This window comes from Eleutherodactylus coqui, chromosome 12 (genome assembly GCF_035609145.1).
Source record: "Eleutherodactylus coqui strain aEleCoq1 chromosome 12, aEleCoq1.hap1, whole genome shotgun sequence".
NCBI classification, from domain to species: domain Eukaryota; kingdom Metazoa; phylum Chordata; class Amphibia; order Anura; family Eleutherodactylidae; genus Eleutherodactylus; species Eleutherodactylus coqui.
In genome coordinates this window covers 60,319,176-60,341,432 of record NC_089848.1, presented here as the reverse complement: position 1 = coordinate 60,341,432, position 22,257 = coordinate 60,319,176, and the positions used below count along the sequence as shown (strand labels likewise).

The 22,257-nt window shown below is 47.8% G+C and overlaps 1 protein-coding gene across 1 annotated transcript in view; it reads right to left on the bottom strand.

The window, feature by feature from the left end:
* JAZF1 (JAZF zinc finger 1) overlaps positions 1 to 21,891 on the bottom strand; it is a 265,425-nt gene extending 243,534 nt beyond the window's left edge. The window contains exon 1 of the mRNA XM_066584480.1: positions 21,652 to 21,891. Coding sequence (XP_066440577.1) covers positions 21,652 to 21,769 — 118 coding nt within the window. The 5' untranslated portion in view covers positions 21,770 to 21,891. The remainder of the gene's footprint in view (positions 1 to 21,651) is intronic.
* Between the last annotated feature and the right edge of the window lie 366 nt (positions 21,892 to 22,257).

Here is a 22,257-nt window from a genome sequence, read left to right as displayed (position 1 = left end):
GCTCAGAGCACTGCTCCCGGCTCTTCCAGCCTCCCCCCCTGCAGAGAGAGACGATGTATATCGGCTGGGCGTAAAAAACCCAGCCGGTATACGGACGTCTGAATCGAGCCTTAGGCTACATCGGCACAAGCGAGTGAGATATCGGGCCGAGAAACTCTAATGCTAATGTGCATTTTTCAAGCCGATGCAAAAACGCTTCACATCACTTCTGTGAAATGGCGATGCTCAGGGGCGTGTTCCACGTGCGTCAGAGGATCGCAAGTGTTTCCCAATGAGTTCAATGGGAAACATTGCATTGCCCTCTCATGCCCGTACTACAGCACGCGAGTGCCATGTGATGTCTTTTAAGGTCCCGTTGCAGACAATGGGTGAGGCATTCCGAGGGAATGCCCAAAGATAAACCATGCTACGATTTTCGTTTTTCCTCGCAGCATTGCTCGTGTGAAAAAGTTAATTCAAAAGAATGGATTTCATATTCATTTGGGTTTTGTGCATCTCGCAATATGCAACACCCATGCAAGATTCTTCCCCATGTGAATAAGCCTTTAGTGTGCATCCGTTTACTGCTCTGAATTAGGAGGTGCCAGCCATTTCTTGTTATACATCTCTATCCTCAGGATTGGTCATCAATAATTGATTGGATACGGTCCGTCGCTCGGGATCTCAGCTAATCTGTGCCACATGGGTAAGACGCGGAAGCAGTTGGTTCTGACCACTGTGTAGTGGCCGACACTGGTATATGAAATCACAGCTCTCATTAAAATAAATTGGAGGTGCACCTGCAGTTACAAATGCTGGCCACTAAGAAGGGGTTGGAGCAGCAGCTTCTTCTCCGTACCCCTATGTGCAGCAGTGCGCAATCAGCTGATTTTCTCAGGGGGACCAGCAGCAAATAATTAACCGCACTGGTATGTTAAATGACCATGGTAGCGTCATTCCTACTAGTGATTAAATCTTTGCCTAGAGATAAGAAGTATCTATTACTGGGAAGTCGTAGAAACACTATATTGCATATCCGGTTTTGTGTCAGAAATTGGATTGATTCTGAAATAGCCTTTTCGGAGTGCAGTCAGCACTTATGTTACATCTCCTATCTGCTTGGGTTGTAATGCTTTGGCTTGCAGGGTTGAGTTGTTTTTGTATAGATTAATTATGTTTACCTCTTGCACAATGACAACCATATGGGAGATGAAATGTTCGGCGGAGGGGCAGACGGAGTGAACTGCAGAAACTTTGGTGTTTACATTTCAGCCGAACTGTGCCTGCAGCAGAAGCCGGACTATTACTGTGTTCTGGACGCGGTGCAGCCCGACGTGGTGCAGGCCTACATGTAGATTGGATCACATGAGTAAACTAGAAAACGATACATGTCTCCTGCTGGTTGTATCAAAACTGGCTAAATATATGGTTACAGAATAAGAGCAGATGGGCCGTCCAGCCACAGCTTCCTGTGTGAGTGCGTGGAGGGGTGCGAGTCACCACAATCGGTTAGCCAAGTTATCAGCGTGTTGGAGAACCAACTTATGTTTTAATGTTCTGTCTAACTTTTTAGGGCCCATTCACACCTGAATTAGTGCTTTCCGATACAATTCCGTTTTCCGCCTCCGTTTTTGGAGCTGAAAACCAGAATTAAACATTTCAGTCTTTCCCCATTGCTTTCCATTCGTTTTCAGTTTGATTCCATTTTTATGCCCAAAAACAGAACAGGGAGATGGAATTATGGGATTTTAACTGTGGATTTTGCTGTGGAAATGCTACAAAATTCTCCCCACACCCAAAATGGTGAAATCTGCAGTAAAATCCAGAGCATAAATTGACACGCTATAGATATAAAATTTGCAGCAAAATTAATTTGCGCTGATTTTTTTTCCACGGAGCGCGGACGAGGTTTCTTGTACGTTATCCACAGTGGTGGTGCTGTAAAATGCTGCAGACTTTCAGCCAGTTGTGTTGTGGAAGCTCCGCAGCATTTCTGCCAAGTGTGAACGCGAAATGCTGAAATGAGTGGTGCATGTCCCTAGGACTGAAATATAACATGGACTGTGAGATATGTCTATTTTCACACAGCTGTAACATGCGGGTATTTTAGCATCAGTATTACAGTACCAGGTCTTCTGGCCATCCTACTTCAGTCGAACCAAGGGAAATGTGATTTTTGCACTTGTATTATGACCATCCGAAAGCAGCCTAACTACTGCAATTCTCAGTCACATGACCGTTTCGGAATTACTATTACAGGGGCTCTGTATGTTACATTGTTTATGTCAGCGGGTATATGGGTCATTGCTAAGCGAGAAATATAAACGAAAGAAAACACGTGAATTGCGCAAGACCGTCTGCGTGAGTGCGCGGTCATGCACAGTACATTTTTGCTGCCATACATAGCCATACTGGCCTTGAGCTCAGTGCAGTTCTTTCTAACGTGACCATTCTGCATCTAGATCATTGGAGCTCCATACAGGTTAATCCAAAGTTCAACTATTCTTTAAACTGTCTATTAACCCCTTCCAATCCAATTTTGGATTCAGAGTTTCCTAAAAGGCTTTCTCTTTTTGCTGGTATACAATGGTGCCATCTGCTGGCTAAAGCCAGTGTGTGTGCACCAGAGAGGCTCCGACAGCGGAGTGGCTGGCAATAGACGGTAAGAAATCCCTGTCGGACGTCTTCTGACATTGGAGCTGTAGAAGCTTTAATCAGAATGTAGGAAGACGTCAGAGTGGTTTGAAAAAGGTTAAATGTAGAGTGTATGCCAGCTTCTTGGCTACTCATGTGTAATCCATGCGACTAGACGATTAGTTTTCATCTAACTAGTACCTTAAGGGTGCTTTCACACAGTGCGCAATTATTTCACAATCTGCCGCTGCAGATTTCTGCTCCATAGACCACATAGTGTGTGTGTGTGTGTGTGTGTGTGTATATGTATGTATGTATGTATGTATATATATATATATATATATATATATATATAATGTGTGTGTGTGAAAATTTTTGGTGCAGAATGTTCTGCGTCTTTTGGGACATCTTGGAGAATAATTCCGAAATCCCGATCGTTAACGATGCAAGACGAAATGAGCATTGCTGCTATTTCTCAATATTTATTTTTAATGGCATGACTTAATACCAAATTGGAATTTAATATTTTACCAATGTGACTGGCAACTACATGAAATGAAAAATTCTGGCTCCTCAAATCACGAGTTGCTATAAATGGAGGGAAATTCTAGTTGCGGAAAATGTCCATAAAACATGTATTTATAGCCTATAAAAGAAATAAATAACTTTTACCTAAATACTGTTCCAAGGCTGGAATCGGCTTAATGAATTCCAAATACAAAGTTAAACTTCAAAAGATTTAAGTGGACTTCACTTTATATAAGTTTTACTCTTTCATTGCAGTGGAAGGGACTCAAGTTTCAAAAAATTAACTTCTGAGATGACTGCAAAAGTGAAAATAAAACGATTAGTCAGCACAGATACTGTCAAAGACTTCTACCTAGAACCCGGGTTTATGCCCGCTACCAAATGATGTCTTCGTACGACTCTGGAGTTGTAATACAGTGCCGACAGATTTTCAGGAGGCTCTGCTGTACCAAATTCCATATGGATAGGACGGAGTTAAATTCTACCATGTCCCATCGTTTGTTGTATGATAGCTTCTAGGAGAGAGTAGGTATAGAAATATAATGTAGAGGTACCATACAATGACAGACTGAGAGCCTACAGGGCTCTCTCCGGCTCAGAGTCAATATCCGCACCACTGGTATGGATTTTGACTTGAAATCAGCCGTGGGTCTGCTCACCTCACAATCGGCAGCCCCCAACTTCAGCCGTCACATCCCTCACTACTGAGTACAGCGGCTGCCGTTCAAGTGATGCGTCTACTTCCGCATCAGTTGACTGGTGGCCGTAGCGGTTGCTGGGTGAGGGATGTACGCCTCAGTGAGGATTGCTCTGTGCGCTGCAGTGAGGGGCTGCCGATTGTGAGGTGAGCAGGACAGCAGACCGGAATCGGCTGATTTTGAGTCAAAATCCACACTAATGTTTAGATGTCGAAATGCTGCATATTTTGCCGAGGAATTTTCCACTGCGGAGAATCCATAGCATTTCCGTTACATGTGAACATACAGTAAGACGGGCTTCTCTTAGCCTCGCCATACATTTCCATGGCAGTAGCATAATAGCCCAATGAACCATGTAATACATAGACGAGATAGAATAAATATGCTGCAATGTGTCGTCTCTGAGAAGAACTGTTCTCTCCCATTTCAATAGTAGTGTAAAATGGCAAAAAGTTGCAACTTATTGGCCAGATTTGGTGAGTACCATAATATGCCCTTTTTAACACCAGAATATTTGCGTTAATCCTTTAATAAATGTCTCCCATTGTGTTCATATTGTAAATATTACATCAATTCGCTTTACATTAAAGATCTACTCCAACGAAAACACATTTTTTCCAATCTTTAACCTTCAGGTAGACCTCAAGGGTCGGTAGAGGAACTGGAGCAACCAGTATCAGAGAGCTGCTGCCAAGACAAATATGGTAGGATAATGAGATGCATCAAATCATTGTTCTTCATCTTTAGAAGTCACTGGTCAGACCACACATGGAATATTGTGGACAGTTTTGGGCACCGAAACTCAAGAAGCACATATTAGAGCTTCAGCAGGTTCAAAGACGGTCAACTAGTAATAAATGGAATGGGCGGACTACATTACCCAGAAAGATCATCAACGTTGGGGTCAGTTTAGAAAGAAAGATGGCTATGGAGGCTAAAACCCTATTCCCGCACCCCCCTATGTTACAGGCAACCTCCAAATTTGAGGAAGTTTATGATGAGGAGTGCACACAAAAAGGAACTTATCCCAACCATGTAAGGAGCTGCAAAACCTATTCACATACTGAACAGGGACAGGATACGAATCCCCAACACACAGCGGGACTAGAAGATCCCGGGGACATTGACAAGTCCTAGGTCTGATGTTGTGTACCTGGTTTTGTACACTAATGTCCTGGTGCGATCTCATCACCACACGAGTTACCTAAGGCCGAGCACTTTTGTAGCCAAAGACAAAGAACAGAACACATGATGGTTGTTGTATTAAAAGGCAACTTCAAAGTCCAAAAAAGACGAATTTGGGAGTGCAAATTTATGAGCATGTTTGATACTCTGAACACAAGTCTAAATATTTGTCAGCATTTCATGGAGGCCAGCAACATCTGAGAGATCTGGGCCGGAGTGAAGGCCCCAAGGCTCTGGACGAACAGGCCTTAAAACCTGCACATCCTTATCTGTAGACTAATTAAGGCCTTCTCTCCCCCTCATCCTGTTCTGTTATTGTTGTAAATGCAATCTGTCACTCTGTGTCTCTGTCCTTTTATGTGCCGATGTATATACAGGGTTCTTTGGATCTGTCTTGTTAGAAGCCTGATTAAGAATCGTGGATAGATTTGAAAGCTCGCTATAACATCATGTATTTTTGTTAGCCATTAAAAGGTATCATATCTACAAGATTACTTGGCTTAACTTTTTACTGGCAAACACGGTACCAAACTTTTTTTATTTTTTTCTGCTCCTCTTTGAGCGCGTCTTGGTATCCCCTTTTTCTCCTTGCATCTCTTCACTATTGATCGAGGTTTGTGCTGGTCTATGCGGGGTGGCTGCTGCTGTATGGGTGTTCTGCTGCTATACAATCCCTCCAGGTACCACTTTTCCTATTGCTTTTGGCATTTTTTACATTTAATTTGTAGTCCTTCAATACAAAGTGTTCTTTTCTTTTATAATACTGGATGAATGGATGTTACAAACTATGTTACTACTAGAGTTGAGCGAACATACTCTGTCGAGCTTGATGCTCGTTCGAGTATTAGCGTCCTCGATGGTGCTCGTTACTCGAACGAGCATCACGCCGTGTTCGACCCCGCCCCAGTTTTGGCTCCTCCCCACTGTGACGTGCCTGTTTTGACGAACAGAGAGACGAACGAAGGAAAAAAAAAAAAAAGCTCGGGACCCGGCGCCCCACATACAAAAATGCTCGAGTCTCCCATTGTAGAGCTCTCGAATTTTACGAAAAGTTCGACTCGAATAACGTGGACCCGAGCATTTGGGTGCTCGCTCATCTCTAGTTACTACACAAGTATCTGTTCGCATTAGTGGATCCATTCACAGCCTCCAGCCCAGATATGTTCCGAAAGCCAGGATAAAATAGTGCACCCTGCTACGCTACCTCATCTGGTAAAATGTCAAAGGGCAGGATGGAAGCCAGACAGACCCCATTATAAGGAGGACTTGTTATTTTGTAACTTATTCCTCAGCACTTTCAGGTAATTTTTTTTTATTGTTTATTACCCCCTAGCAAGCTGGGTTCTCATTTTACCGACCACGGAAGGATGAGTCGACCTTGAGCCGCCTACCTGAATAATGCGAGGACTGAACTCACAACCTTCAGGTCGTGAGCGAGAGCTTAGAACTGCATTCTGCACCACACAAGGCATTATAATCAATATTCAGTTCTGTTGTAGGCAGTGCTCCTGACTAAAAAAATTACCTAGGAGCCATGATAAAATTTTTAGTCTAAAAAACCTCAGATCCCCACCTCCCGCCCAATGTAATTTACACAGATTACCCAAAGCTAATCATCTACACAATTAATTGTGTTGCACATCTCCTAGATCAGGATCCTACTGCACACTGATGAGCGGCAAAACCCCCGAAACAGCTGTCTGTGTATGGATTCTGGCTTGGCTTTCAATCCCCCATCATTGCTCTACAGACCTGTATAAAGGGTCAAGTATTGATTTGAAGGAATGTTGCCATCCAATTGTGATTTTCTACAAGCGTATTAACGCATAGGGGCAGAAGCGTAACTTAAAGCTCCTGGGCCCCAATGTAAAACCTGGAACGGGGCCCCCAACTATAATGCTTTATTCATAGTACTGGGCTCCCTATATGGAGAAGAGAGGCCTTATGGGCCCCCTAAGGCTCCTGGGCCTGGGTGCAACCGCATCCCCTGCATCCTCTATAGTTACGCCCCTGCATAGGGGGAAAGAACCTCGCAGGACTGTTCCCACTGATTTTTACATTTTGTTGTGTTTTTTGCTTTTTCCCCTTCATGCATTTGAAGCGTGCTGCGCACATGTGAATGACGCTGTAGAAGACAATGAGATTTATTTATTGTTTGCCTATTACTGTCATTTTGTGTTCTCGATGATTGCAGCTACGAATGGATCTTGTTCTATGTATTATAAGCTAAACCTCGCCTCTTTGCACAGGCTAGCAAAAAAGGAATGCATTCTTGAGAATAGAAGTGAACTGTTTGATCACCTCATTCTTATAAATCCTCTAAAAGATTCCTTATCTAACCCAAGATGGCGCTGTGGGACTGGTCATGTGACCAGACATGTGGTTATATTGTGATGCATTATCTATCTAATGCTCTAGCCTGGAGTTTGCCTCTACCAAGATGGCGCTAGGATAGCTCAACCATATGAGCATCGTTGACCAAGTTTTGCCTCCCTAGCAGATGTGGATAATGAAGCCCTTTTTATTTTTCACTATATAGACTGGCTGGATACTTTTTTCCTATGGCACTTGGGCAGAGTCCCAGCGATATGTGTGGGATCTGATGTAGTGGGGTACTTGGGTCTATTTATTCTATAGACCCTCATCAGGGGCACGCAGCAACATCTATTATCTGATGATTATGGATGGGTATGGCATCGTAAACTAGATTTCCTTATATTATCCTGGGCACTATGCCAGCAGCTACTTTTTTTAGTTGACACTTCATACCTGACTAATATGTTTGGACCTGGCATTTGTCTAGGGTTGTCTGTACCCTCTCCATTATGGTTTAGTAATCCAGTCTATGTTTGTGTCCCCGCTTGCTGTATTTATCCATATTTCTGTGATTATATGAAAATCACAGAGGTGAGGGGGAACACAAAAACATATTTCACTGGAAAAGAGCCAAAAATGCAATACCTGATAAAGTGCAGAGCAGGCACAATGGCCATAAGGTAGGCACAATGGCCGTTAGGTAGGCACAATGGATGTTAGGTAGGCACAATGGCCGTTCGGTAGGCACAATGGCCGTAGAACCCAACAATATGCAGCAAGCCAGACTATAAACCATAGGGGCTAAATTGTGCCTACCTTTCGGCCATTGTGCCTACATTACGGTCATTGTGCCTGCCTTACGGCCATTGTGCCTGCCTTACGGCCATTGTGCCTGCCTTACGGCCATTGTGCCTACCTTACGGCCATTGTGCCTGCCTTACGGCCATTGTGCCTGCTATGATTATATGAAATTGACTTAGTTTCTGTGCATCTTGATCAGACCTTTGTCATGGAGTAGCGTAATATCAGTCCATGTATGTGATGCACGCCCATTACTGGCCTATCTTAGGTTGTATGCTTTATATACACCTTTTTAAATGGTTTTAATGTGTTTTTCTATATAGTGATTTTTTTTGGGGGGGGGGATTAAATAATAAACAGAATTCTTTAGAAAGACTAGTGTGTCAATCTGTTTATGCATCTTTTTATTTTTCTGTGTTACAACTGATATTTGATTTGCATGCCTGGATTGCTTAGTACCTACGGTATCTACTGCATGTTGAATCTATAAGTGGTGCTCAATAAATAGTACCTTTTTGACATCCAGTAGCAGGCGCTACAGAGGTATTGTTCCGTCTTCCTTATTTTCACATCTTCTACATACACAAAAAAATACTTGTTTCACTACAACGGCATGACAGCAGCTCTACTCACAAATGGTGACAAGACTGTAAAGTCTTGTTGCCATTTGCAAAGTCTTGGGCACCTTGGTGACCATATTGGTTGCCAGCTGAAGCCCTAATAGGACAGATGTGTTTCCTTCAGGAATTCTATTTTCCTATTCCCAAAACTGAATAAGCAAATGGAAAACCCAAACATCTATGTGAACAGAGCCTTACTAGGACATTGTCTGCTGGACTGGAGGGGCTGAGAGGCTGCGGCACTTTCTGTAAATATTTTTTTATATTGGTCCTAGATATTTAAAAAGAATAATGCAACAATTCTTGTGCCATGATTGAAAATTATTCCTTTCCACAGGATAGGGGATTACTTTCAGATAAGGGTGTTTGACCACTAATGATCCTGTGGACAGAGCTCCAGGTTGTCCTGAAGGGAGGTCAACAGCAGTAACACACGCACGGTACTGGTGTATTTTTTCTCTATCACAAGTATGGGTGGCGACCTAGTGATAGGGAGTATCACCCACTGTACGCCCAGAACATACTGACTGGCTGCTGCCTGGGGACTGAGGTTTGCCTTGGATGGAGGGTTAGGGTTAGGGTTAGTTTAAGTGTTCGGCTTACATTAGCTGTATACAGCTGTAAACTAACCCTAACACTCCATCCAAGGCGACCCATCCCCAGCAGCCTACCATCATGTCGTGCGAGAGCTATTGTCCCACCTGCTGCTGTAACGACAGCGGACATGGCTGTGCGGCGGGGAGAGGAGCGTGGAGCATACTCATAGCAGTCCCCGCCGCAGGGGGACCAGTAGCGGAGATGAGAGTGCAGCGTGGAGAGCAGCAGGGACCCCAGTGACAGTGCTCCCAGCTGCAGGGGAACGGGAGCCCAGATTGCCAATGTGGCGTGGAGAGGAGCCTGGAGCACATTTAGAATGGTCCCCTCCGGCAGCGGCAGACTGGGGGGGGATGGGAGTTGAGGTGGCAGGCTGCAGGGGAGCAATGTCCTCCCTGCCGCAGTACTCCCCAGTCGGAAGCTAGGGGCCTGACAGGGGCGTTACCTCCTGCTAAGTGCTGTCACACCCCTAGATTCCGGTGTCGGCAAGGTACAACAGTACCCACACGCACTACTGCTCCATTCATTTCAAATGGACCGCCAAAGATAGCCAAGCTCAAGAGCCCAGCTATCTCTGGTGGCCCCATTAAAATGAATGGAGCAGCAGTGCACGTGTATGACCGCCACTGCCTTCACTTCAAGAGTCAGTGTCAGTGAGAGTGCCCTATTCTGTGTTACATTAAGGTAAGCTATTTGTCAGCCGCTTACCTGAAACTCCCGAAACCCAAGAATCAACATGGAGCCTGACCAGCAGCAGACAGACGGCTGAACTGCAGGGAAGTGACATAATATACCTGAAAGGTGTGCGGAGCTTGATGGGCAACCAGGTGGAGGGGTGAAATGATGGAAAGTTGTGATTCTGCTGGAGTTTTTCTCTTAATATGTAGCTTAGGCTACAGTACTGTAGCGGTAGTGCGCGGAGTGGCCAGAAACACACCGAAAAAACTGATTTGGTTTTGCAATGAAAACCATTTTTTACTGCTGAAATATCTTAAAAACAAATATTTCACATGTAAAAGACGTATAACTAAAAACTATGGTGCGTTTTCCTACATGGTTTTTAATGAGGAGTGACAATACCACAAAAACTGGGGTGAAACTAAAGGCTCAGGGGCCCGAGTGCAAGGGTTCACCCTCCACTCCCCTGTACCCATACCTAAATCGTGCTGCAGTTGTAAAATAGATTTCCATACATGATCTGCCCCTTTGCATAAGCTTCCAAACATGATTTATTTCCCGGACTACATGAAAATTTGTTTGTAGCCCCTTAAGCTGCCTTCACACGGGCGTCAAAATTACGCGATGCTGCCGCCGGCCCCATTAAAAAAATGGGAGATGCGATGCGAGGGCGCGCCCAAATTTAGGTTATGCCATGATTTTTTTTTTCCGATGTAAAAATGTGTATGACCCCATATATGTGCGTCTCGCAAAGCACAAATCCTGCGCAATTTTATTGCCCCTGTGAAAACAGCCTAAGGGTTCATTCACAAGTAGCAGAAATGGTCCATATTTTCTGCAGCGGACAATCTGCGTTATTTCTGTGCGAAATTAAGGCCTCCTGTCCACGGCTAAAATAACATTTAAAATCCGCAGCGTGATCCGCGCCCCATAGGGATGCATTGGACACCCGCAGGTTGTTAAATACCTGCGGATGTCATTTTCCCCTGAGCCGCGGATTGCGTGTGCGGAAAAAACACCCGCAGCATGCTCCATTTTCGTGCGGGTCTCCCGCGGGGACGGCTCCTGCAGGCTGCTATTGAAGCCTATAGAAGCCGTCAGGATCTGCGGCACACCCGCAGCTGAGCTCAAAAAAGAAAAGAGTGCACGGCGCATTCGCGCAGCACGCTGCCGGCGTACCGAGCACATCCGCCAGGCCGAAGAAAGAGGATCCAGCTGCGACGGAGGGAAGATCTGCAGCGTCCGGACAGGTAAGTAATTCTTCTTTTTAGGCCTCATGTCCGCGGGAAAGGAGGGACCCGCTGCCGGATTTTGCATGAAGAATCCACGGCGGGTCTGAATTTCCCCGTGGACATGAGGCCTAATGAACATTTTGGTGCGGATCACCTCTTCTATTGAAAGGGTGACATCAGCAGTGCGTCTGTACCAAAATCTGTTTCAAATTCCACATCAATGGTATGGCGTTTGACGTGAATATGACACGGCAGAAAAGCGGGAATGTGTCCTGAGGCCACTATCACACACACGGACGTTAAAACTCCATGCTTTAAATGCAGCATTTTACCGCGATTTCGAGCAGCGTTTTCGAACAAATGCCGCAGCGTTCAACAGCATTTTTTTTAAAAGCCCTAAAACGCATGTAAATAGAGCAGACAGCGCTCGAAAATCATGGTGTTAAAAAATGCTGCGTTCAAAAGCTAGTCTGCGGTTCCCCACTGCAATCAGTGGGAGCGGTTTACAGCGTTTGGCGTGGCATTTGAAACGCCATGGTAAACGCTGTAAAAAGCGTTGTGTGTGAGAGCGGCCTTATAGTTCTTCCCCTCCCTCATCACCCAAAGGGCCCTTACAATCCTCCCCTCTATCACACAGGTTGCCCCTTCCTGGTTCTCCGGTCGCCCTGCCACCTTCTCATACCCCATCATGGTGCCCCCCCCCCTTGTCACACACAGCTTCTCGCCAACTTTGTAAATTAGACTGGTAGGTCGCGGTGTCCGGCAGAGGTCTCTATGGCTAAATGCTGTGAGTGTGAGCACTGCGGCTGGTCCTCCAGTGCAGCGCTCACAAGTCAGACCATGTCGACTGTTGGGCACAGTGGAAACAAATATCTTTTACTGACTGCACACTTTATGCTATCACCCGCCCTCCGCGAAGCGCGGGCAGCATCTCCTGCCTTATCATATAGCGCTTCCTAACCGTCAGAGGGGAGGAGTCTGAGCTGGGCCAGGGAAGAAGAGCGATGTATTACCAAGCAGGAGATGTTGCCTGCACCGCGCGGAGGACCGGATCATAGCCGTGTGGTCAGTGAATATTAGTGTGGTGAAAGAAGCTTTTGGGCCCCGCTCACTTAGGGGCCAGGTTGCACTTGTGACCCCTACGACCCCTATAGTTACGCCACTGAACTTTGGCACTAATTGTACATGCACACCCGTCACATGCCGTGTAATATCCATGAACCCCACATATTACATGTGCTATTTTGTCAGTGAAAGCTGACAGCAAAACATCGATAGCCTATGAGTCTATTCATGTGGTTATGGGATACATGGCCGATACTCAGCCCAAATATACGTCTGTGTAAACAGGTCCTAAAAGAATGAGGACCCTCAATGTGCCCCTCGTCTTGTGACCCCATGGTATCTCTCCATGGGCCAAAAAGCACACACTGAAATATTTCCTAGAGAACATAATAAAAAAAAGACACAAAAAACTTAAAAGGTTTGTCCAGTTGTAAATTATTGATGGCTCAGGATAGGTCATCAATAGTTGCTTGGTGATGGCCTGTAGCCTGGGACTCCCCCACCGATCAGCTATTTTCTGGTCCAATGTGCACATGCACTGAACTAATTTCTGCAGGAAGCAGACACCCCCATTCCAACTGCAGTGGTCAGACTAGGTATTACAGGCCATTCACTTCAATGGGAACTTTGTCTGTAGCACCAAGCCTAGCCACTGCATTGGGAACGGAGCTGTCTGCTTCCTGTAAAAATCAGCTCTGTTGGCTGGCCTGGCGAACAGCTGATCAACAGGGGTCCCAAAAAGTTGACCCGTGCCAATCTACTACCGATGGCCTCAGTAATTTACAGCTGGAGAACCCCTTTAAGGAACCCAATTTAATTGAGAACTCCCTTGAGAATACTTAGTAATATACAATTCCTTCTGGACAACGTGCTCATTGAAAGGGTCTTTTACAGCGGTCACGTGCTTCCGCCCGGCCGTTTATCCAGAAGCCGGCGCAGCGGCAATGTGAGCCGCTCAGCTCCACTTTGGGGGTCCGAAGAAAGGAGAATATTACCTTTTTTTTTTTTATTTCACAATGGGTCCAGCTGCTGGAGAAGTTTTTATAGTCCTGATTAGAGATGAGTGAGCATACTCGCTAAGGCAAATTACTCGAGCGAGTATTGCCATTTTCGAGTACCTGCCCACTCGTCTCAAAAGATTCGGTGGCCGGCGGGGGTGTGCGGTGAGTTGCAGGAGTGAGCATGGGGGAGAGAGAGATCTTCCCCCCGCTGCCCCCCGCGCCCCCAAGACGAGCGGGCACGTACTAGAAAATGGCAATACTCGCTCGAGTAATTTGCCTAAGCGAGTACGCTCGCTCATCTCTAGTCCTGATAAAACCCCTTTAAAAATGTATAAAAAATGTGATTTGAACATATCCAACCCAATGTAAAAGATTCCGAGATGGAAAGATAGGATGCTGGCCCGCAGGATAGGCAACTGTGACCTAATCTGCCAGTCATGCACTAAAGTCTGCCTACAGTGTGAGATATGATGCAGGTCTTATCACTGATCAATATGGGCAAATAGGTTACACTCAGCGGAGCGAGGCACAAAATTCAGGTCTGCACTCTGGTGTAATTCTACCCGGCGAGACCTTGAATTCCGCTGCTTGTTTTACTTCTTGTCGGCAGAGTATGTAATGTATTTTTACTTCTTATCAGCGAGATGTAAATTATTCAGGTCTTGGACACGGGTATACAGCTGCGGAAAGTTGGTCCTTTTCTGCTGCCCTGTTTACATTTCCATGCATTCCTCAATGGAGCCGGCAGATCATTAAAATAACAGCGCGCGCGGTCCGTGTTATGGCGTACTGCCATCGTATGCGCCGACTGTCCGGTGAGAATATGTACATTAAATGCTTCTGGAGTCTACCTTTCTGCAGAAAATTGTTGGTGAGTATAGACTGAATGGCCACTTTATAAGCGACATCGTTCCTTACACGATTGGCGCTGCCCTGTATGAAAATTAGTCACATGACCCCCTCGCCCCCCAGAGTGCAGCATAAAGGTGCCTTTAGACGGAACGATTATCGTCCTAAAAATCGTAAAGTGAACGATAATCGTTCCGTTTAAATGCGAGCCAACAGCGAACAAGAGTCGCGTGCTTCTCGATCGCCGTTCAGTTTCATCGGCGGCTCGTTGGGTTCAAACGCTGATCGTTCAGTGAATCACGTAGGACTGTGAAACACTCAAGGCTAAGTGAGCGAGACCTTCACGATTCCCAACGATGATTTGCTTGTCTCTAAACAGGCTCTCCGAACGCGAAGGAGCTGCTGATGATGTCATCAGCTCATTCACTCAGGCAAGGTTTTCATTGGGTGTAGAAGGAGCAGAAAACCAAGTTTTCTGCAGATGAGTTTCGGTGTGAATCCACATTAGAATGGGAAAACAGGGCGATCTGAGTGACTTCAACTGAGGCCTGGTTATTGGCGTTAAACTAGAGGGGGATAATATTTAAAAAAACTGCCAACCGTGTGGGATTTTCTCATGCAACAGTCTTGAGCGTATAATGAGAATGGTGTGATCAAGGGAAAGCATCCAGCGAAAGGGGATCCTCTGGACAACTCATCGACAAAAAACCATTAGAGAAGGATGCCAAGAATCGTTCTGACGAACAGGCGCTACACAGTCAAGCAAATAGTGGAAGAATGCAACGCTGGTGCTCCAACTACCACGTCCAAACACACAACTCATCGTTCCTTAATGAGAGAGAAACTAGTTCAACCGCTAAGAGAAACAGAAAGACAAGACTCGAAAGGGCAAAATAACAACAAATTGGGGAAACATCGCCGGGTCAGATGAATTCAGATTTCTATACTGTGCCGAGGGGAGATCAGAATTTGGCGCAAGCAGCCAGAATCGACGAATCATTACTTTTGACTGTCAAGGATCAGTGTAGCACAGTCAGCTGGGCTGTTTCTGCACATCCGCAGTTCTGGAAACAGTCCAGCTTACTGTGCCATGCTGTTTCCATAATTCTCATGAGTTACAAAAGCAGCGTGGGCAAAATAATCTATTGCCCAGAGTGTCAAGAGCGGCGCCAGGTAAGATCCGCTGTTCATCTGACCCTGTATTCTGAGTGGGATTGTGCATCGGGACACAAGCCTTTAACATAAAGGAATCTATCAAGGATCTTTGTGTCCACCAGAATGTTAATCCCCAAGCTAGCCATCCTGGACCCCATAGTTAAAACAGGAGGATGGTCTGCATTACAGTACTTGTTACATTGTCAGGAGCTTTGCAAGGCTTCATAGGGCACTAAGAACTGGAAGGGGAGGCATTAAAAAAGGGAAAAAAAAAAAAATTCTACTATTAAAGGGATTCTTCATGGACTTTAAAAAATGGCCGTCGTTCATCCAGTCTGTGAGAAATAAAAAATTTCCCTTCGGTTTGATCCTACAGCTCTAAGGGCTCAGTCACACGAGCGTTTATTCGTGCGTTAAAACGATCGCACTACATGTGTTAAAAAACCCGCGTGACCACGTCCATTGCCACCCATATGTTCTATCTTTTGCAGGTGCAAATTATTTACCGCGAACGCAGTGCGTTTTTGTTTCCATGCGGAAAAACGCACAAATATCCGCTCGTCTGACTGAGCCCTAATGTGCATTAAGGTTGACTTCACACGGGCGTATTTGTATGCTAAATACACAGAGAACAGAACCCATTGACTTCAATGGCGTCATTCACATTTCCGTATTTTGGTCGCACAAAGAAAAAAGTAATAGAATGTGCTCTATTTTTCTGCGTATTTGCGCACCAAAGGGCCCCATAGAAGTCAATGGGGGAGGGTGCGCAAATGCACACACAATACGCAAGGAAATGCGTGAAACACTGCGCAATTCCACTGGAAAAAGAACACATCTGGAACTAATTAGCTATTACAATCGCTGCATCTTTGTTTGCTGCGCACAAATGAACACGCCCTGCCGCGGTAAAAAGGGCGGAAGAGTACACCGATGTGCAAGCAAGAAAGCATCGTTCATTCTGCGCATATACGCAACGCTCAGGCGAGCAGAAATACACTTACGCCCATGAGAAGTCGGCCTAAGTGCCTCCATGTTAGACAGCAAGCGCATCGTGTGTAGTGTGATCCCGCCGCCCCGTGTGTAGTGTGATCCCGCCGCCCCGTGTGTAGTGTGATCCCGCCGCCCCGTGTGGAGTGTGATCCCGCCGCCCCGTGTGTAGTGTGATCGCGCCGCCCCGTGTGGAGTGTGATCCCGCCGCCCCGTGTGGAGTGTGATCCTGCCGCCCCGTGTGGAGTGTGATCCCGCCGCCCCGTGTGGAGTGTGATCCCGCCGCCCCGTGTGGAGTGTGATCCCGCCGCCCCGTGTGTAGTGTGATCCCGCCGCCCCGTGTGTAGTGTGATCCCGCCGCCCCGTGTGTAGTGTGATCCCGCCGCCCCGTGTGTAGTGTGATCCCGCCGCCCCGTGTGTAGTGTGATCCCGCCGCCCCGTGTGGAGTGTGATCCCGCCGCCCCGTGTGTAGTGTGATCGCGCCGCCCCGTGTGGAGTGTGATCCCGCCGCCCCGTGTGGAGTGTGATCCCGCCGCCCCGTGTGGAGTGTGATCCCGCCGCCCCGTGTGGAGTGTGATCCCGCCGCCCCGTGTGGAGTGTGATCCCGCCGCCCCGTGTGTAGTGTGATCCCGCCGCCCCGTGTGTAGTGTGATCCCGCCGCCCCGTGTGTAGTGTGATCCCGCCGCCCCGTGTGTAGTGTGATCCCGCCGCCCCGTGTGTAGTGTGATCCCGCCGCCCCGTGTGTAGTGTGATCCCGCCGCCCCGTGTGTAGTGTGATCCCGCCGCCCCGTACTTTCTGCTGTTTGTCCCTACATATGGCAGGTTAGCCGGAAGCAGAAGACAGAAGAAAGGGAATCTGACTGCAGAATCGGGCCGCACCGTTTGCTTGCCGTCTGTCACCGTGAAGAAGCAGTCAGCACTGGAGCTGTAGGACTTCTATGGGAGATCGCAAGCATGGCGGTATGAAAAAAAGGCAGATTTTCATACTGCCTGTGCACTTCACCGGCAGACATTGGAGACACAGGGGAGCTTAGTTTATGGTGCGGTTCCAAGGTGAAGGTTTTCCTCCAATAATCTATGACCCGAAACGTAATATATGCAAAATATGCAGTTAATATTCTACGAAGTCCTGGGTCATGTGACTACAAAAAAGAATTTTTAACGGCAGGCCATGGGTTAAAACAAACAAAAGGCATACTCACCTGTCTTCGGCCCCCGGGGCTCAGCTGAGTGTCCCCATCCCAGCACTTGACGCAAACATCCTCTAGAGGTCAGGTGACCGCTACGGCCAATCAGATGCTGCAGGGTCTTTGTCCAAACTCCTGACATCAGTGCTAACTTTCTGGGCGCCATGATGCAGGGCAGTGACTTTGCAGCCTCTAATTGGCCGCTGTGGTCACCTGACTTTTGGATTACGTACACACTGGATGGGGCTGCAGGAGCCGCTCAGCTGGGTCCTGGGGGGGGTTGAAGACAGGGGAATATGCCCTCTTTGTTTTAACCCATGGCCAGCTGTTCATTTTTTTTTTTGTACTCTCACAACCCCCTTTACCTAAATAGGAGATCACCTCATGTTCCTGGTTCCTAGACTTATTGAAGGGGTCCGACGGATTGGTCTCTGATCTTAGTTCATTTGTAAACTACTGATGACCTATCCGCAGAATAGGTTATGAATAGTAGATCGGCGGGGGTCCGCTGCCAAGGACCCCCATTGATCAGCTATTCATCAGGCCAGTGTACTTAGCTGATTTTTACAGGAAGCAGAAAGCTCTGCTACAGCTGCAGTGGTCAGGCTTGGTATTACAAGTAAAGTTTCCGTTCACTTTAATGTGAACTTTACATGTAGTATGAAACCTGGCCACTGTAGTAGGAAAGGAACTGCTTGCTTCCTGCAGACATCAGTTCAGTACACCAGCACATCAGCCGCTGAGCAGCTGACCCACGGGGGTCCCGGGCAGCAGATCCCCGCCGATCTACAAATCGATGATCTATCCAGCAGATACGCAATCAATAACTTACAACCCTTTTCATTCTTACCTCTAGGGGAACAGAAGGCTTTGGTGTACTAAGAAATGATGAGCAACAACTAAAGGAACGCGGCTGAAGTGACACTGATGACATCGGACACGTGACTGTGGGTTGGCTATGAGAGGGATAAATGCCTCCTTATGGGGGAAGGGCCGCCATGTAGAGTATGCTATATGAATAAAGTCAGTTTTGAAAGCATTTTGAGGACTTCTCCTGCTTAGGACCCGAGGGAAACATTCTGTTTGGAGATACGAATTGGTGTAAATAACCCTTCGTACCCTGGTAGACAACAAACCATGTGGTGCCATACGTGGCGGACTGGTGGCTCACACAGAGATCAGATCAACTTGACTTGAGACAGAAGTTGTCCATCTAAAGACATTGAGCTCCAAATCATAGGCTATATTAGGTGACAACGTAAAGGGGTGCAAATACTTTACATTCATTATTAAAATGAAACCACAGGCAATTGTCTTATATCTCTTATCTATTCACTCCTTACAAGACGTCTGCTTACTGTCAGTGAATTCATCCAGAGGTTGAAACCCTCTCCTGACATCAGGACTCACCGGTGTGAGCAGCTATGGAACCCACAAGGTTTTCCGCCTCTGGATGCAAATGTATCCAATTCACTGACTACAAGCAGAGATCTTGGTACACTAGAAAGTTCCAGAACTTTTCATACATAAACTTTATTTATACAAAACTGGGAAAAAAAACAACTTTTAGATCTTTTCAACCAGCTCAACCGCCCCGTGCCGCGTCACAAAACCCGACTGGTGCCGCAAAATCTATGAAATCAACTTCTGAAATAGCGAGCGCTAATTAGCAGTGAAGAGTCACACAGTCCAGTCTCCAAACCCTCTTCTCCAGGCCTGATTGTCACCTCCTAGAGATCTTGCGCAAGCGCCGCTGTCCTGCATTCGCCGTTCGTGCACAGTGCTGCGATGAGGTCAGGCAGTGGATACCTTGCTGCGCAGGTCGGGCGCTATAAGGCAACGGCGCATGTGCAAGATCCGGGGGAGGCTAATAGCGATGTCCAACAGTCAGAGGGCTGTCAATGAAGCCTAGAGGGGAAGCATATTTGGAAACAAAGTATCGATGTCCACACAATGTTTCTAAATATGCGGTTGTTTGTTTTTTCAAATGTAGCAAAGTCCATAAAATCCACATTTATGTGTCCACCAGTTTATGGGGATAACCTTACATGTTCCCTATAAACTAACCTTCCACAAGAGCGCCATCAGGACCGGAATATATGGTACTGCTGTCCCAAACTCAACTGCAGACAACTCCACTTGTGTCAATGCCGGGGGGCAACAACGTTTCACTGAGTGAGGTTGTGCCAACTTATAAACTTATCCCCTATTCACCCCCAACAGGGGGCGGTCTGGTAGATTCATGAGTGAATGGAGTTGGAAGTTGCGCAGGTGCGTCCCAGTCCCATACACTTCAATGACGGCACCAGAGATGATTGGGTTTGGAGCTTTGGTAATCCCCAGCGCTGTCATTGAATAGGATGGAGTGGCGGCGCACTGGCACAACCTCCACTCCATTGACACAGGGGCTAACCGGAATCAGTGGGGGTCTCAGTGGTCGGACCTCCACCAGTCAAAATCGTATATTTATGGAAGGGGGATAACTTTATAACTTAGCACAACCTTTATTTACTAATAGGGAAGAGCAAACCTGCTTCCCAAAGTAGTGCCATTCATTTCACAGACGTGTGACTGGCCACGCAGGCTCCCAATATGGAGGTCGTAGGCCATGACTGCCTGCATGGTGCCCAGATATGCCAGATGTCGGCCATGATCATGCATGATGAATGATACTTGGCACAATCTCAGCCAACCGATGTATACAGCAATCACCTGCCAGGCCCCAATAAGGATACAACCGGTTGGATTGTAACCTGTCCAATACATTGTTCCCTGAAAAGATACACGGCGCCCCAGCAACCGCTTATCCTCATGAAATAAACATGCATGCGCAGTCCATTCAGGTGTAAACACTAACTTAAAGGGGTTGTCCGGGACTTTTACTAGTTGACCAGCGGAGGTTGCTAATTGGGATCCTGACTGATTAGTTCTTTGCTGGGCTGCTTTAAATGCAGACATCAATGGAAGCTAACAGTGCTATCCATAATGCAGTGGCCGGGGTTGGTACTGCAGGCACACAGAATTCAATGGGAGCTGTGCCTGCAGTACCAACTGGGCCACTAAGATGCTGACAGCGCTATCTGCGCTATCCACACTGCTGCCAGCCTGCCGAAAGCTAATCAGTGGGCATCCTGAGAGACGATCAACTAGTGATGACCTATGCTGGGGATACCGATTTTGGAATCGGACATCCCCTTTAAAGGGTTGTTCAAACCATTTAAAGGGGATGTCCGATTCCAAAATCCCTTTTTAAAATTACGTCCAAACAACTGGTACTTACCTTCTTCATCCCTGCCGATCCAGCGCTGCAGCCTCCGAAACTGTATCAACGGCGGAAGTCAGGTGGCATCATGTGGCACTCAGGATGTGAACGCTGATGCCAGGAGAACGGGCGGTGGCGCTGCGTCCTTGTGGTCACCTGACTTTCGCTGGAGGACAGCACCGCTGGATCGGCAGGACAGGTAAGTACCGTTCATTTTAAGTCATTTAAATCTAGTAATTTTGTATCCGGACATCCCCTTTAATAAGTCGGCGCACCTACCTGACAGTTTTTAGGAAACACGTACCCACTATGGCGCCATTCGTAACAGCCCAATGAGTGGCAAAGCGCTTTACAACATGTAGCCAGGACTTGGAGTTGGCATGCAGCAGCAGAGCTTGGGCACCCACAGTGTAAAGTCCTAGTAGAACCTGTGCAGGGTGCAGCTGCCCCAGTGCCTGGCAGTGGGCACGGCCGACACACCCCCTCCCCCTCCTCCTCCTCAGGCCTACAGGCAGCGCCGCACACACCGCGTCTGACAGCAGAGGGGACACCCCTGCCCCTCCCCATCGGTGCCAGCACACATGACAGGAGGTGACAGCCCTGCACCCTCCACACCACACCTAGCAACCCAGCTGCCAGGACGCAGGGCAGACTGATGGCTGCCACCAGGGGGCATATTCCCCAGCCACACTGCAGCGGGCACACGGACGGGACTGGCACTACGCACTGATGCCCCCAGCATGCACAGAGATGCCCGGGGAGTTGGCCGCACATGTGGGGCTCCCGTGCACTAGTTGCCCTCCGCCCTGCAGCTGGCATTGGTCAACTGGGTACCCCAAGCCGGGGGGAGGTAGGTGCACGTCCCGGGGGTACTCACCGATGTGGCTGTCCTCGATGTGCTCGATCAGCTCGGCCAAGGTGGTAAAGTGGAGCCCGCAGCCCCCGAAGCGGCAGGCGTTGGAGAAGAAGGAGGCGGCAGCGATGCCCGTCATCATGGTGCGGGCATGGAGGTCCCGGTAGGGCTGTGAGTGGGGAGCCGGACAGAGATGGAGGGAGAGAGGAGGATGGCAGCCGGTGCTGGAGGAGGAGGAGGGAGGGAGGGATGGAGAGAGGGGGAGGAGGCGTCGGGAGCGGAGGAGGCAGCTGAGAGCCGGGGAGGAGGGGGCAGCGCAGCTGGGACGGGAGGAGGGACCGGCCACCTCCACAGCTGGACTGACAGCCGACTGACAGCTCGGCCCCTCCACCTGACTGCAACCTGCCGGCGCCCCCCCGGGTCCCAGTGCCCGCCATGGGGGAGGGCGACACGGGGCAACAGGCAGGTGTGGAGCTGACGGGCTCCAGCGGCGAGGCGGGCCAGAGGAAATACCCGTCGGCCTGCTGGCCAGGGGGCGTTGGTTCATTCCATCCATAATATCCTGTGGTGTTGGACCAGTTCATCCTCGGTGGGTAGGGGTGCCTTGGTGTGGCCATTCAGTCACACCTG